This window comes from Halichoerus grypus, chromosome 1, assembly GCF_964656455.1.
Source record: "Halichoerus grypus chromosome 1, mHalGry1.hap1.1, whole genome shotgun sequence".
In the NCBI taxonomy this organism is placed as follows: domain Eukaryota; kingdom Metazoa; phylum Chordata; class Mammalia; order Carnivora; family Phocidae; genus Halichoerus; species Halichoerus grypus.
The window spans coordinates 3,635,806-3,652,428 of NC_135712.1; the positions used below are offsets into that span (position 1 = coordinate 3,635,806).

Genomic DNA, 16,623 nt, shown 5'->3' on the forward strand with positions numbered 1-16,623 from the left:
GCCCTGACGTCGGCCAGGTTCTGCTTTCAGCTGGGCCACAAAGGAGTGTGTGTTCCGGGGAGGCAGAGACCGACGGGGACACACAGATTTGGTATTAGGTAGACCTGCTTCTGGTGGGTGACCTTGGGAGCATCTTGGCCTGACTCAGCTTTCATTCTGACGGCAACAGCTTGGGGACAGTGACTACCACCTGCTGAGGCTGCACTGAAACCAGTCTCTTCGTTCACATCTCTGGGCGTCTTTTAGTAAATACTGGTTACCTGCCACCCCTCCCATGGGCAACCCATACAGCAGACAGGATTGGGGGTTTTCCCCTGGAAAATGTCACCAATGTTGCAGTCGCTTCCTGGACCCAGACCCGCCAGCCCCACCGATGTCTCCCATCCCCTACACCAGCCTTTAGCAGCAAACAAGAAACTGTCGAGGTGAGAAGCTGAAATTGAGACTGTGTGTGGGTGGTGGGGAAATTCCTTCTTTAGGTGTTTGAGCACTGCGGGGAGGATGGCCTTGCCACGTGAGTCAGCGTGGCCTGGGAAAGACCCACGCTCAATGTCATCTGAGTTACCAGTGAACCACACACGACTTCTGAATGGGCCCTTGTGTTGTCTGCTCCCCACAGCCCCTGCCTGTGGGGGCGTTTCACTGGGGGGTGGGGGGCCCACTTGCCCGGAGAGGGGCCCAGGACACGCTGAAGCTGAAAGGCCCCTCCGCACCCCTCGGGGTCAGGCCCAAGGCACGGGTGTGGCAGGGCGGGGCAAGAGAAGTGCAGGGCTGGTCAGCAGGAACCCAGGTGGGGCCGAACGAGACAGGGCTGGCCCCATGTTCCAGCTCCGACCACTGCTTAGGGGACTCGGTTGCTTTCCTGGGGCTGTTGTCACAAATGGCCACGGACTGCGGGGCTTGAACCAACAGAAGTGTGTTCTCTCACAGCCTGGAGGCCAGAAGTCCGAAATCCAGGTGTGGGCAGTGCTGCCCTCCCTCTGAAGGCTCTGGGCAGTGTCCTTCCTGCCGCGTCAGGTTCCCGGGGCTCCTGGCGCTCCTTGGCTTGTGGCCGCGTCCCCATATCTCTGCCTCCCTCCTCCTGTGGCCTCCTCCCTGTGTCTCTGGGTGTCCTCTCCTCTCTTAGAGGGACATCAGTCACTGAATGTAGGGCCCACCCGACTCCAGTCTGGCCTTGTGTTAACTAATTATATCTGTAGAGACCCTATTTCCAAATAAAGTCCTTTTCTAAGGTTCTGGGTGGACAGGAATTTTAGGGGACACTTTCACCCCATGACAGTGACCTTGGGCGGGCATGCTACTCTTTATAAGTGCCGTGCCTGCTCCGCGGCAAGGGGCCAACAGGGCATGGCATGATGAGACCATGTTGTCCTTTGGAGGCAAGGAGATTGAAGAGCCACCTTTGACTCTTGTTTATATGAAGGACACCGATCTGCAAAGACATGGGGTAAGCCAATAATCATCCAGCAAATGGAATCCCAGAGTCCAGAGGCACACCTCCAGGCAGAAATCCAGGATTCGGTGACCTCCTGATGTGGCCAGATCTGTGTCCAGGCGCATCTGAGAACGGGGTCTCTGGACGCCTGCAGCGGGCAGGGCGGGGAGTCCCCACCAGGGCACTTGGAGTCACAACGCTGAATGCCTTCCATGTGCCAGGACCGATGGGGAAGCCCCACAGAAACAGGCTGTGCCGTTAGAAGGGCCAGAGGCCTCACCGATTTGCAGAGCAAGAAGAGCAAGTCCTGGAGCTGATAAGGCTCAATGAAGGCCTAGAGCTAACCAGAGACTCCGGAGGAACTCTCGTCTTCGGAGGTCAAGTCCAGAGTCCCTCCCATGAACCCCAGCCGGAGCCCGTCTTCAGACCAGCGCAGGTGCTGGGGGAAAAGGGAGGTTTGCAGATCCTCAAAGTGAGTCTAGACAATCCTTCCCCAAGAAGCCAAGGAAAAAAGACCATGCTCCTCCCTAAAACATTACCAAAAACCAAGTAGGACTTGGTTTTACACACAGCGCTGACCCCAGGAGGGGATCTGCCCAAGGTGGGCATGGGGCTGGGAAGCTCCCGATCCCCCAGCATGGGCACCAGCCTGCAATCCACCGTCTTCACGTGGCCACTCAATGTCCCCTCCTGGGACAGTTTCCCGGGGCAGCTGGAGAGTGCCAAGTGTTCTCAAAAACCACATCGATGCAAACAAAGGTATTCCTACTTAGAGAAAAGATGACCGCTGGTTCTCGGAGTCTGCTTTCCTTTTGAAGGACATCCTGGCTCATTAGATTTAGCTCCAGCTAAACTGTTCAGCCTCAGACTAAGGCCATGTCAGAGGAGCTGGCTGGAAAGGGAGAGGTGAGGATGGAAACGTCCCGGGCCAGGGTGCGTATGTGCCCAGAGCCCAGCCCAGCCAGCCGTCTGGCCGCCACGGCAGCAAGGAGCAGCCTGCACCCCCACTGTACCCGAGGAGCAAGCTTGGCCCGAGACGCAGAGCGGTCACCCCCTATTAACCGCGCCTTTCATGTGCAGGGGTCCAGGGCTGCCTACCTGCTAAGACAGAGGCTTCTGTAGCGAACATTATGGCAAACTCCCGGATGACGTCTGCAGGGCTGTCGTTCACGAAGAAGCCCAGATAGCTGATGGAAGAGTGGAGAACCAGAGGGACGACCGAGGGGAAGGAGCCCAGGATCCTGTCCCCAGCTCTCTTTAGAGCCTCATACAGACATTCCACCTTGTGGTCTTCACACTAAGGGAGAGGAGACAGAGGATGTGCTTTCTCGCCTTTTGTTAGAAGGGCAACTATTAACTTAGCAAAAATCATGCAGCCAACTGAGCCTATTTCTGGTCACGATGCTGGAATGTAATTTATTTTGTCCATGTGTTTGGGGTTATGGATTTGTTCTTTACCCGGTCCTCAGTTTCTTAGAGATTTCGGGTAAAATTCGAAATGGAATATCCTTTAAGTGTCTGGGTTGGAAGTCACTTGTCACCCTGGCTACCTCCCGTCCCTCCATGTCATGTCAACTCAACCCACAGCTGTAGTCAGCATTGCATCATTTGGCTTCTGGAGGTTTCCCGTGGACTCCGAGGCAGTCACGGGCATGCACTGCTCAGAGCTCACAGTGAGGAGGACAGTGGCCTAAGTCCCCAGCATCCGGCCACGTTCCCGCGGTGACTGTGCCCGTCACTGCCCCTGATGTGGTTTCCTTGGAGGTGGTCTGGGCTCCCAGGCTCCCTGTCAGCTGGCTGTCCTGCTCGGAGCAGTGTTGGCGGGCTGAGGTTCTGCTGCCTTGTCCTCCCCCCCTCTCCTGCCTGTCCCTTTCTTCTTTGTCCTTCACAGGTGTTTCTCCCAAATAAATCTCTTAGCACTTTTAATTCCAGCTTGGGGTCTGCTTCGTGGGGGACCGTGAACCAACACAGGCTCTAACCCAGTCTCCCCACTGCCCCCCAGTTCACTGCACACAGTTCAGTCTGACCACGCTACCTAATGCCGTGCCCCTGCCATGCCACCCTCCACCCCGAGGCGGCAGGTGCTCCCCCTGTCACCCGCAGAGTGCTGTCTACACTGCTCAGCCTGAGCGCCAGGGCCGTGGGCACTGGCCAGCACCCCGAGGCGGCAGGTGCTCCCCCCATCACCCGCAGAGTGCTGTCTACACTGCTCAGCCTGAGCACTAGGGCCGTGGGCACTGATCAGAGCCCTCAGTGCACTTCCCCCTCCTGCCTCCGGGGCTCAGCGTTGCCCAAGCCACTTCCTGGGCTTGAAGACCTTCCTCCATGTGGAAGACCCACGTGGCCACATGGGACCACGGTGAAACCATAGTGAAACCCAGACCCTTCCCCCCCACTCCCCCTCCTGCCCCCGGCAGGAAATCAGCCCAAGCCCTGCTCTTCCCGGCAGCTGGTTCCCTCCGAATTTCCCACAGCACCTTTCATCCTCTGAGGAACCAGCTGCATTGTAGTTTTAATATGCATTTTTATGTCCCCTTCTGATCAGCTGGCTCTATTCGTCCGTCTATTACATCTTAGCGGCCCTTGTGGGGCCTGGGGAAGCACATGACGTATGGAGGGTGTGACCTTGAATAAGTGACCGTCTGTCCACATTGTATCTCTGGGTCTCAGGTAAGTGGAAGCACAGAGTCATTACAAACAGAGCTGCGGGGGGACATCTGCACGTGGAGGCTGAGCGCTGCGTTCTGCAGCATGAAAGGTAGAGACTCAGTCCCTCTGCCGCTCTTCTGCCAGGAAGGGTGCTCGGCCAGCCCCGGCAGGGTTGGACGTGCGCTGGGCGTCGGTGGGGCGGCTGACACAAGAGAAGGGAGGGGTGCGTGTGTGTATCTACGTCCGTGTCTGTGTGGGTCACGTGGGGTGTGTGTGTGTGTGTGTGTGTCTGTGGGGACACGTGCGTGCTGGGTGCAAGTCCCAGGGGGTTGGGAAGACGAGCTGGGAGGCCAGGTGGCCCCTGGCTGCCGTGACGAAGCGTGCCCATTTCTAAGGTTACTTTCATCCCTGGCTTTGGCTGCCTTCCTTTCCCTGCCGAGCTACCCAGGACACGCAGGAAGGAGCCTGACTGTCACAAATGCTGTTGCTGGCAAAGGAGGGGGACCAACTCACACTGGTTTGCCTGGGGCTTTCCTGGTTTTCGCACCGGAAGTTCTGTGCCTTGGGACTGTGCTAGTCTCGGGGTGCCAAGAGCAGTGAAGCATCTGCCTCCTCTCGAGGGGTTAGTCTCCTAAGGGATGCAGGGTGGCACCAGACACATTGCCACAGCACGTGGACAGTGCCACTAGACACACAAGCAACACGATGGTGGGAGCACAAAGGGCGGCAGCCCTTCTGCCTGGGGAGCGGGGAAGACTTAACAACGGGAGGGGCTAAGTGAGTGGGGCTCTGAGGAATGCCTAGGAATTGCCCAGATGAGGGGAAGTGAAGGGTGGGGCCGACTCACCGTGAAGAAGTCACAGAGCGTTATGTGAGGGAAGACCTCATGGGCTCGGTTCTTTGTGCACTGACTCTTGCTCTCTCTCCAGAACCCCTGCAGTCTTTCCAGCAGGGACCCCGTGGGGCAGAGGAAGAGGGCGTACTCCTGGGGGATGGGGTCATCCAGAGAAGGGTCATCACGATGACAGCGCAGCCTGCAAGAGAACAGGCTGATTTCACCCGTGCCACGATGGCAGGACACTTTCCCCGCGTGGGGGGCAGCAACCCAGCACCAGAGGTGCCACGCTGCACAAATTCACCGCCAGCCCCCCGCAGCGAGGCTGGTGTGGCCGCGGCATGGCGCCGGGCCCCCCACCCCAGGCTCTGCCCCACATGAGTCTGATTCCCGGGCCAAAGACCAAGACAGTGAGAGAAGGTGGCCTGGTCTTAAAACGGTCTTTGGGGGCCAGAAAATTTGTAGAAAACATTCACATTTCGTTCTATCCGACTTCAAATTGAGCGTAAAAGTCAAAACTAAAAAAGAAAAACAAAAAAACAAACCTAGACAAAATGTAGGTGGCTATTCTATATTTTCTTTGTATTCAGAAGGTTATTTTAAGGACAAGGAGAGGTGACATATAACCCCAAATTCAAGTTCATACTCACTGATGACAGAAACAAGAATTAAGACAACCCCAAGGCACCATTTTCTCATCTGTCAAATTAACACAATGCTTTTGAAAGGAAGAAGGTTATGCTCCATGTGTCAAAGGTGCAGTGGATCTGTGCAACTTTTGTATAAAAGGAAATTGTCAGGATGCACCAAGAGCCTTCGAATACCCATCCCATTTGAACTGACAATTCTACTTCCAGAACTTTCTCCAAAGGAGAAAGAAAATAACACTGAACGCGTGAGGTATTTCATGGCAGGTGATTTGTAACAGGAAAGACATAAAGATAAGATAAGTGACAGTAAGTTTATTGATCATGCATTCATCAGGAGTCATGGTTTTGAAGAATTTCAAGTGATGCAGAGACGTGCCCGAGATGTAAGACTGAGTTTAGCGGGCGGGATGTGGCCGCTTGAGGAGACAGGAGCTATGCGCACAGAGGCTCCTTAAGAGTAAAACACCAACAGAGGGCGCTCTGCCCCTTCATCTTGGCGCAAATGCATCCTTCACTGTTTGCTCTTCCTTCCAGAAACTTAAGTGACCAATCCACAGATGACACACACGTGTGTTTTATATCAATCATAAGCGACTTTAAATTATTCTGCAGGTTGCACTGTTTTTAGTCCACACCATGTTTTTGCAATTGACCCAAGTTGATGTGTACGCATCCGGTTAAGCGCGTCCAAGGGCCGTGCATGCTCATCACCCATGTGCGATATTTTACCCATCCATTCCACTGCCGGACACTGACATTGGTTTCTTTTTGAACAGTTTCGTAGCACGGTAATCAAGATCTTTGTACATGTTTCTTGGGCCCTTTGTATGTTTCCAAGGCACGGACCTGGACGTGGAAGTCCGTGATGGGCGGCCGCATTGATACACACCCCAGACTGCAGCCAGGACAGGGAGAGACCCCCTTCCGCTCACCCGCGTGGACGCTTGAAGCTGCTTTTCATTTTTAATGGCATCTTAATTGGCACTTCCCTGGTTAGCTAAGGTCGGCCCACTCTGGGTGGAGCCTACGGGACCCCACTGTCTCCCCATGTCTCGGTGGGACTTGTGATCTGCTTGGCTGAGTTGTAAGTAGCAGGAAGTCACCTTGGCCCTCGAGGCAGTGGGTTTCATTTGAAATTCAAATTTGGCAACCGACTTTAGAGTCAGCCTAGCGCAGAGGATTCTGGGTGTTTCCCTTCATCTAGTAGAGGGGTTGCATAGTTTGCCCTTGGCCTAGAGTTTTTGGGGAAAGAAGGGGGTTCCCAGTGAGGACATGCTGGCCAATCAGAGACCTACTGTCGGCATTTGCCATCCTGCTCTGGGAGGGCACCCCAGCTGGCTGAGACCTGGTTTTTATTGCTTGATTTTTGCTGCAGTTTTCCAGAGCAGAGCATGCGGGGACTTCCCACCTAGGGGCAGAATGACAGCATCACGGCACATTCAGGCGGGACTGGGTGCTGGAGAACGGGGTGATCCCAGAGCAGAAAGCCGAGGCCTGCAGCAGTGGGCGGCTTGCGGAGTGCATAGCTGATTGATGGTGGAGCTTCCTGGAACCCTGAGTTCCTCCCCCGGGACCCCACAACCTGGCCCCTGATGCCTCAGGGGGCATCCCCGACCAGCAGTAAACTCTCTCCCCATCAGAGGTAGCCTGAGAGAGTGGGGACCTCTATTTTATATCTTCCCTATTTACTCAACAAATCACGTGGCTTGCTTTCTTCTTTGATAGCCACATTTGGGTAAACTCAGATTTTTAAGTGAAGAAAGGCTTGTTCAAATTTTAATCTTTCTCCTCTGTTTGCCATTTTAAATGCGGGTTCTTTTCCCCTTTCCTTCGGTGCTGGGTGGGCAGGCAGGGGCTCCCTCCCTGGCTGCCTGGTGTATGTGGGGCACCTCCCCGTGTCCGCCCTGCAGAGCTCTCAAAGCCAAGTACTCAGCACATCTGCAGAGACAGCCCTACTCACCAATTGGATGCCTCTTCCGCCGTCTTTCTTCCAGTGGCTGCCAGGGCCTTTAGCCTATAGGAAAGCAGAACGAGAGGAGCATTCAGAGACCTGCTGTCTATTCTTTGGGGAAGCAGGAGGGAGGCAGGGGTAGCCCTGCAGCACATGGGACCTTCAGGGAGGCCCCCACGAGGGCCTGGACTGCTAGACTTTGCAGCTGGACCCCCTGCCCAGGCCTCCGTCTCCCTCTCCATGTGGCATCACTGTGGTTTCTGAAAATGCAGACCTGCTCATACCTCCCCTGCTCAGGGGCTCCAGCCTCCAGTCCTGGGCACGGGCTCCAACCATGCCTGCAATTTTGCCTCCTTGGCCAGTCCCCACACCCTGCACCAAAGCCAGGTGAACCCACTCTTGGATCCGCAAGTTGGCTGTGAAGGGCTGCATCCCTGGCTTGTCCACGTGCCCCCTGCCAAAATGCAGCCCTGTGCCAACATGCCCTTAGAGAAATGGCACTGCTTCTTCCAAGCTTGGCTCAAGTGTCCCTCCTCCAGGAAAACTTCCCCAACCCTCCCAGTGGGGTGGTCGTGCAGCCCATCCTGTTTCCTCACCACACGTACCGTCACCATGCTTCATCCATATAGACTTGTGTCTGTTCACCTCCTCTACCAGCCTGCAAGGTCCCTGAGGCCCAACGGTGTCATACTCACCACTATAAACCAGGATGTATATACACTGAATTAAATTTAACTGAATGGGACCAAATTGAACAGGATGGAGTACGGCTAAGATAACTCTCTCAGGAATTCAGCCCGGAAATAGCTGGAGTTGATGAGCAAACCAACATGGCGCTGCCCCATGTTGCTATTGGTGAATACTGACAGGGATGACATTGGTTTCAACTACAAGGACTTCTGAGCATGAGTCCGCATCCAGCTTCAGTAGTGTAATATAGGATGGGCTTTAGAAGGGCCAAGAGTGGGGTCCTGCCCCACCACTGCCTGAGTTCTCTGGTCTCAGTGTCCCTGGCTGCACCCAAGGGAAGGTGCCCAGGTTGGGGTCTGGCACATAGTTCCACTGCTTATTTCAAAGATCCCTGGTTTATTATCAACATAAAGGCAACAAAGTTCTGATTTGGGTTAGAAAAGAAAAGGGTGTAGCTTCCAAGTGATTTCAGCCAATTTGCTCAGGGTTTTGTTATAATGTTTAAGGAAACTTTGGTCCCCTCCCCAATCCAAAGTTACTTAAAGGGACTTTTTTTTCTTTTTTTTTTTAGATTTTATTTATTCATTTGACAGAAAGAGATAGAGCACAAGCAGGGGGAACAGCAGAGGGAGAGGGAGAAGCAGGCCCCTCACGGAGCAGGGAGCCCGACGCGGGGCTTGATCCCAGGACCCCAGGATCATGACCTGAGTCGGAGGCAGACGCTTAACCGACTGAGCCACCCAGGCACCCGTTAAAGGGACTTCTGATGCATTTTCCCATGTGAATTAGCCTGTGAAAAATTAGTAACCCATGTCCCTATCATAGCACATTGCTTTTAGGGACTTCTTTCTCTGACAGGATGGCTCTTAAGGTTAAAATTTTCCATATGGGGACCTTTTCCTTGGGTAAGCAGCATCGAGTCAATGCTGTTCTGGCACTTTCTTAACCATCTCTTTCAATGATCAGACATTGAAGAGATTTTCCCTATAGATGAATGGTTTCCCCACACCTTTTAGAAATACATTCTTGATGGTGGTTCTTGCAACAGCTCCCTTCAACTGAGAGTCTGGAATACCTTATGGTGTCATCTCAGTCACTGAACTGCAGAGAGGGTACAACCAGGCCCAAGCTCCTCCAAACCCTGAAAAATGGGGGTGCCCCAGTAACACATGACTCCCAATTTTTACAAATGTCAGGGTCCCTCTACCAGCCAGCCAGGCAGCCAGCCAGCAGAGTTTGTCTTTAAAGGGCAAAGATCATGTCATTTATCAAAAGGAGAAAAAGGCCTTATTTTGAGACAGTAACTCGCACTGCAAGGTGCACCCCATGGGCAGGAAGTAAGTGCTCTGAGCTGCCTGCTGATGTGCGGCAGGGGCCAGAGGGGCTGGGGGGCCTGGGACACACACCCAGGGGCCCGCGGCGGTGGGACGGTACTCACGCAGTGTGTGCTGGGAAGCCCATTCCCAGGAGGGGGTCCAGGAGCGAGGGGGTGCTGCGGCCCTTGTGCTTGTTGGAGACCTTTGCATAGAGCTGAGTCTCCCCTGCTGCCATCTCTTCCTGGCTGTGGACAGAAATGAATAGATAAAGCCAGAGAGAGTGAGACAGGCAAGGCTGCCTGAGGTTGTGAAGAAAAACCTCAAGCCCCTTTGATCTTTCTGACAAAAGCTTATATCCTGTTTGCATGAGATGTTGGTTTTTCAGAATTCTCTTTGCAGGGTGCTGGGGTACAGCCCCCACCAGCCCTGTTTCCACATGGGGTTTGGTTCCAGAGGTCCAACGTGCTTACCAGAAGAGCAAGAGTTGGAAAGATTGACACTACTAAATTTTGACAAGGCTGTGCAATACTTGGAACTCTTATTCGTTGTCCGACCATTTTGGAAAACGTTTGGACAGTTTCTTATACAGTTCATCATACATTTGCTATGTGATGCATTTGCTCTTCACTATCTACCAAGGAGAAATAAAAATGTGTGACCACACGAAGACTTGTATGTGAATGTCCATGATGGCTTTATTCACAGTAGACCTGAACTAGAAAGAATCCAAAAGCCCATCAACTGGTGAATGTATATGTAAGTTATGGTATATTCAATCAATAAGTAGCACTCATCAATAACAACAACACACTGCTGTCTCATGAGACAGCATGGATGAATTCCGAACAACATTATTTTGATTAAAAGAAACCAGACTCAAGATCATACATGCTGTATGATTCTATTTAAATGAGATTTTAAAACAAGGTACAACTAAACTATAGAGACAGGAAACAGATAAGTGGTTGTCCAAGGCCAGGGTCTGAGGGAGTTTTGGGGGTGATGGAAATGTTCCATAACCTGATAAGGGTGTGTAGGTCTTCAAGACTGACTGAACCGAACACTCAGATTGGGGGCATTTTAAAGTGTGTAAATTAAACCCCAATAAAATTTATCTTAAGAAAGGAAAGGGAAGGAATACTAAGAACAATTAAAAACAGTATGCTAATTTTCAACAAAAATAGGCCTGCTGGGATTTTGTGGGGGATTATGTTGAATCTATAGGTCAGTTTTAACAATACTGAGTCTTCCATTCCATGAATATGGTATATCTCTCTATTTACTTTCTCTTAGCAGTGTTTTGTAGTTTCAGTGTCTTGTACTTCTGTCATTAAGTTTATTCCTATGTGTTGCTATAGTTTAAAAATAATTCCTATTTCCATTTGTTGCCAGTATATAGAAATATAATTGATTCTTAAATATTGACATCATATCCAACAATCTGGCTGAGATCACTTATTAATTCTAACATTTTGTAGATTCTTTTTGATTTTTTATGTACATAATTATGTCATCTTCAAACAATGCCAGTTTCCCCCTTCCTTTCCAATATTTGTTAACTTTATTTCCTCTTTGTGCCATATCATTGTGGCAAAGACCTCCAGTGACATGTTGAATAAAAGTTTAGGATAAGTACCCTTTATCATAGTAAATAAATTTTTTTCCACTCCTAATTCACGGAGGTGTTTTTTAAAATTCATTAACAGATATTGAATTTTTTCGGGCGCCTGGGTGGCTCAGTTGGTTAAGTGACTGCCTTCGGCTCAGGTCATGATTCTGGAGTCCCTGGATCGAGTCCCACATCGTGCTCCCTGCTCGGCAGGGGGTCTGCTTCTCCCTCTGACCCTCCCCCCTCTCATGTGCTCTCTCTCTTAAATAAATAAAATAAAATCTTTAAAAAAAAAACAGATATTGAATTTTTTCAAAAGCTTTTTCTGCATCTATTGAGATGATCATGTTGTCTTCCTTCTTTATTCAGTGAATGAGGTAGCTTATTCCAATTGACCTTTGAATGTTAAATCAACCTTGTGTTTCTAAGATAAAACTTTGATCATAATATGTTATCCTTTGTATATATTAACCAATTTGTTAATACTTTGTTCAGAATTTTTTGCATCTGTGTTTGTGAATTAGCTTGGCCTGTTGTTTTCCTTTCTTGTAATTTCCTTCTCAGGTTTTGGTGTCAGTAGAATGATCAGCTCATTCTGATATTCCTGGGACTTCCTAGTCACAACACTGAAAGTTCCCATTCTAGGAACCCCCTCAGTCCCTGGAAAACGAGGACAGTTGGCCACCCTAAGTGTCAGTGTTATTCTGGCCTCATAAATGAGTAGGGAAATATTTCCTCTTTCCTGATTCTCTGAGTTTTTGTAAGATTGGTATAACTTTTTCTTAAATGTTTGAAAAGATATATCAGGGGCGCCTGGGTGGCTCAGTCGTTAAGCGTCTGCCTTCGGCTCAGGTCATGATCCCAGGATTGTGGGATCGAGCCCCGCATCAGGCTCCCTGCTCTGCGGGAAGCCTGCTTCTCCCTCTCCTGCTCCCTCTGCTTGTGTTCCCTCTCTGGCTGTCTCTCTCTCTGTCAAATAAATAAAAATAAAATCTTTAAAAAAAAAAAAAAGAAAAGATATATCAGTAAAGTCATCTGGTCCTAGAATTTTCTTGGAAAGTTTTAAATTATGGATTTAACTTATTTAACAGATACAGGAGTATTCTTCTTGCGTTGGTTTCATTAAGTTGTTTTTCAAGGAACTTGATCATTTTATCTAAGTTGTTAAATTTCCTGGCATAGATTACCAGATTTTCTTTATCTTCTTTCAATTCTGTTGCATAATTTTCTGTGTAGAGGTCTTGCAGTATTAGTTAGATTGTTCTTAAGTATTTGATCATTTTTTATGCCATTGTAAATTATTTTTTTTAAATTTCATATTCATACTCTTTGTTGCTGGTGACTAAAAATACTATTGATTTCACATTACTTTACATTGAACTTATATCCAAATATCTTGTTTGACTTACTTATTAATTCCAATAACGAATCTCTAGAATTTTAAAAATATTCTATGTACAAAAGGAATTGTGTCTATGAATAATATTTTTCTTTCTTTCTTATCAGTACATATTCTTTACTTTAAAATTTATTTTTTATTTCTTTTCTTTCCTTGTTTTCTTTTTTCCTTTTCTTCTCTTCTTTTTTTCTTCTCCTCCTCTTCTTTATTCTTTCTTTCTCCTTCTTCCTCATCCTTTTCCTCCTCTTTTATTGTACTGGCTTAGACTCCAGATGTTGAATAGATATGACATATATCTATATAGTGCATCTCCCTGTGTTGTTCTCCATTTTAGAGGAAAATGTTTCAATATTTCATCTTTAAATGTAAGTTAATTATGTTTTTAAATATATTTTTTCTTTGAGGAATTAAAAAGATGAAATAATTTCATAATCAAATGAATTAAATAGCTCAAACTCAAAAGCCTCAAAGTAGAAAAAGCTTGTGACCAGAAGAAAAAAAAAAGTAGATTTTGGGTCTGAGATATAGCCTCTACTCAAATATATTTTTCTTTTCTCAATAGTAAACCACTTTCTGAGCAATTGTGCTTATAACATATTAAAATATAAATTTCTCTCTTTTTAAAAAATCTTATTTATGTTAAGCCAGGAAATGCCCAATCTAGCCTCATTCCTTTTCCTTAGCTTGAAAAGTTATCTTCCAAGGCCAACGGTGAAAAGACAAAAGTGTCCTGATTGACACTTTTTCCTGTGGCTGACTCCCAAAGCCTCCCTCTTTCACTAATGGGATCAAGGTGGAGACTGAGGGGCACCTAGGTGGCTCAGTCGGTTAAGCGTCTGCCTTTGGCTCAGGTCATGGTCCCAGAGTCCTGGGATCGAGCCCCACATTGGGCTCCCTGCCCAGTGGAGAGCCTGCTTCACCCTGCCCCTCACTCTGCTCTTGCTCTCTCACTTGCTCTCTCTCTCAAAAAAAAAAAAAAAAAAAAAAGGTGGAGATTGAGACAATGCTTGGAACTCAAGCTGTGTGCAAACGGTTACAAAAACTTCACAGCTCCTAGAGGACCCCTCGGGGGGGGGGGGTCCTCTTCTCATACCTCTAAACCAAGACCACGGAAGACACCACCGTGGTGAATGCCAGCCCTAGGTATGCTGATTTCTATTTCCTTAAAGTTTCATTTTGAGATTGATGGAATCAATTTGTAGGTAAGCTTTCTGAGAGGCTACTGTATGGTGGTAGAAGTTCAGCCACCATGATGGGTCATCTCCCTGCTATACCCAGGCAAACTGACCTCATTTGACACACATCCCAAGATGTTAACGTGTTAATGTATTACTATGACATATGTGAATTCATGATTGCTTCTGGTTTTCTACATGTCTACTCAGTATTGTTCCGCCACCTTAGTTTATGATCAGCTCATCCATGTACCTGGAGCCTATCACACACTCATCACTGTGTCAAGTGCCACGATAATACATTCTAGACTGTCCTCTGAGAGTGGTACTCCAATGGAGCATCACCTATAGCACTCAGGTGAAAACAAAGAATTAAGTTCTAAGTTTCCTATCCCTGTCTTTGAAGGCAAAGGTTTGTTCAAGGACTAGCGAGAGTAGTTAAGAAAGATGTAAAGGAGGGGTGTATGAGCTTGAAGGATCCCTGGTCTTAAATCCAAAAACATTGAGAGGTGTGTGGGCAGGTGCTGGGAGGCAGGAAAACAAAACTGAGTTAAACCACAAGCGGCTGAATATCTCTCTCTAGCTATTGTTGCCATTGGCAAATCCTGCCAACTCTATCTTTAAAATCCCCAATCTAGCTTTTGCTCCCCATTTGCACCACCAGCATCTTGGTCCGAGTCACTGCCATGGTGGCCCAGGTTTTTAGTAGCTTCCTACTGGCTTTCTGTGAATTCACCTCTGTCCCTACACTTTGTACACATGCATAGATCTGACTTTGCCCTGCTTAGCTCTTTGGTGGCTTTTCATCACATGGAAATCAAACCAGAGTCCTTCCAATGGCCCAGGCCTTCCATGATCTGCCAATTTCCAAGCGCATAGGTTTTCTTGGGGTTCCTCAAACACCCCCAGCTCATCTTCTCCAGGCCTCTGGAGTTGATGGTCCTGTGCTTGGAACAATCTCCCCTCTTAGCTCATATGACCTTCTTTATCTCATCGTTGAGGTCTCCACTGAAATACCACTTCTTCCTAGAAGTCTTCCTCCACCACCCTGTCTGATCACTCTCTAAGCCTCTCCCAGCCTCATCTCTTCCTCGCATTTGTCATCACCTGAGACCACAGATGAATGCTTTGTCCTCTCTGCCATCTGCTCTGAGTCTAGATGCCTGGCTCATGGCAGATGGCTCATAAATATTTGGTGAATAAATGAATGCATCTAGCTCCACTCCACTAGACTTCCAAAGGGGCTCAGTTCCCTGCCAATAGCAGCAGGGCTATGTTCTCTCCTGATAAAACATCTTAAAGCTGTATTGTGTGCAGAAACCCCTCGGGATGTAGAGGCCCCTTACAGAATGGAGTGTGAAGTGTCTCTATGGAGTGCTCACTGTGAGAACACTTCAGGTTCCCTCTCTTTTGCCTGCAGAGCTGCTATGAGTCAGTCACACCGAGGGATAGAAACCCCTGCCAGAGCGTTTTGCCTGCCCCTCTTGGTGTGCTTGCTCAGCACCGGGCAGGACCTCTCTGTTCTTTTATAAAAGGAGCGCCTGTGTTCCGAAGCCTCTTATGTGAAGTTTCTGAAAAGGTTTGCTTACCTTACTTACTAATTAAAGGCAAGTCACATTTTTCCCCTCCCTGGTCTCTGCAGTCATACCACCGATGGCCACTTGATAGCCACATCCAGGTCGGGTTACACAGATGCCCGCGATAATGCTGTTTGCTGTGATGATTGAGTCAACAAGGCTGAGTGACCTGGTGGAAGTATTTCCCGATTGGAAGAACCTGTTGGCAGCCTGCTTACCATCACGCTTGCTTTTATAATGAAAAAGGAAAATATTTCTGCTTTTAATGATGGCGGCCCCAGAAATGGTGAGTAAAGTGGGTGGGGGAGAGACGATGCTTCTGAAAGAGGATTTCTCAACATTTCTCAGTGTTGTGAAACCGACCGACGACCGCCTGTTTGGGAAGGGACTTCCATGCCTAGGTTCAAGGTTTCAGAAAGCATTTTACCACTTGTTCTTATTCTGATCATAAATATTTAAGCTGCGTGATTTGCCACATGCTGATAGTTCGTGGCAAGTATCAGCAAGAATCAAAAGCAAAAATGCCGGATGTGAATTTACTAGTTTTCTAAGATACTTTTCAGAGCCACTTTTGAGACAGGAATGAAATAAATATTTTTAGTGCATAACTCTCGCTTCAATTTTCCTAAGACCACGCGAAGCAGTGTGAAGACAGAGTTTGCGTTAAATGGCTTAATAGTTTCTTGTTGAATCTCAAACATCACAACCAGTAAACAGAAATTGAAAATGGGTGATTTAAGTATCTATGTTTCTATGCCTGTTGGAACCTCCTTTGAGGAAGCAGGTTCCCAGAGAACTCATGCCTGACTGATACCTGGGAGGGTGAGTTGGGATTTAGTTGGGAACATTCCGCCATTTCCTTGCTCACTCCGCCCCTCTTAGAGTTACGGGAATGATTTCCAGAGGCTTCTGACCTCTCTGGCTTTGCGATAGGTGGAATTCTCTCGGAGGAAACAGAGCCCCAGTGTAGCTGGTGCAAGCCAGCAGTCCCCAGCTGCTCCTCCCTTTGCTGTGTGGGGACTGGGCACCCAGAGGGCATGGATACTTTCATCCTTAACTAGGTCATGCCCGTGAGAGCCAGGGAAGGGCTGTGTTTACGGAAAACTACAAATACTGTGGGTGAGTGTCCCCTCCATGGTGCCATCTACATTTTTTGGGCGTGGACATTGTGTGAGTATAAAAAACTTCTTATGGTTATGATAGGTGTCCCGCATGTGTAGGCAAAGGGTTGAGTTTCCGTGGGACAAAGAACAATGACAAAAAAGAGAAGGAAGGTGCTTTGAAAGTGATTTATCTTCTGAAAAATAAGGGTGCAGTAATTTCTAAATCATAAAAGG

General features: G+C 48.6%; 1 protein-coding gene across 2 annotated transcripts in view; it reads right to left on the minus strand.

Annotated features, from left to right (window-relative positions):
• Positions 1 to 9,804, minus strand: part of UBASH3A (ubiquitin associated and SH3 domain containing A) — a 35,790-nt gene extending 25,986 nt beyond the window's left edge. For both annotated transcript variants that reach the window (XM_036094359.2, XM_036094361.2), the window contains exons 1-4: positions 9,649 to 9,804; positions 7,530 to 7,583; positions 4,932 to 5,118; positions 2,534 to 2,732 (exon numbers count right to left, since the gene is read on the minus strand). In XM_036094359.2, the coding sequence (XP_035950252.1) occupies positions 2,534 to 2,732; positions 4,932 to 5,118; positions 7,530 to 7,583; positions 9,649 to 9,761 (553 nt within the window). In that variant the 5' untranslated portion in view covers positions 9,762 to 9,804. The remainder of the gene's footprint in view (positions 1 to 2,533; positions 2,733 to 4,931; positions 5,119 to 7,529; positions 7,584 to 9,648) is intronic.
• Between the last annotated feature and the right edge of the window lie 6,819 nt (positions 9,805 to 16,623).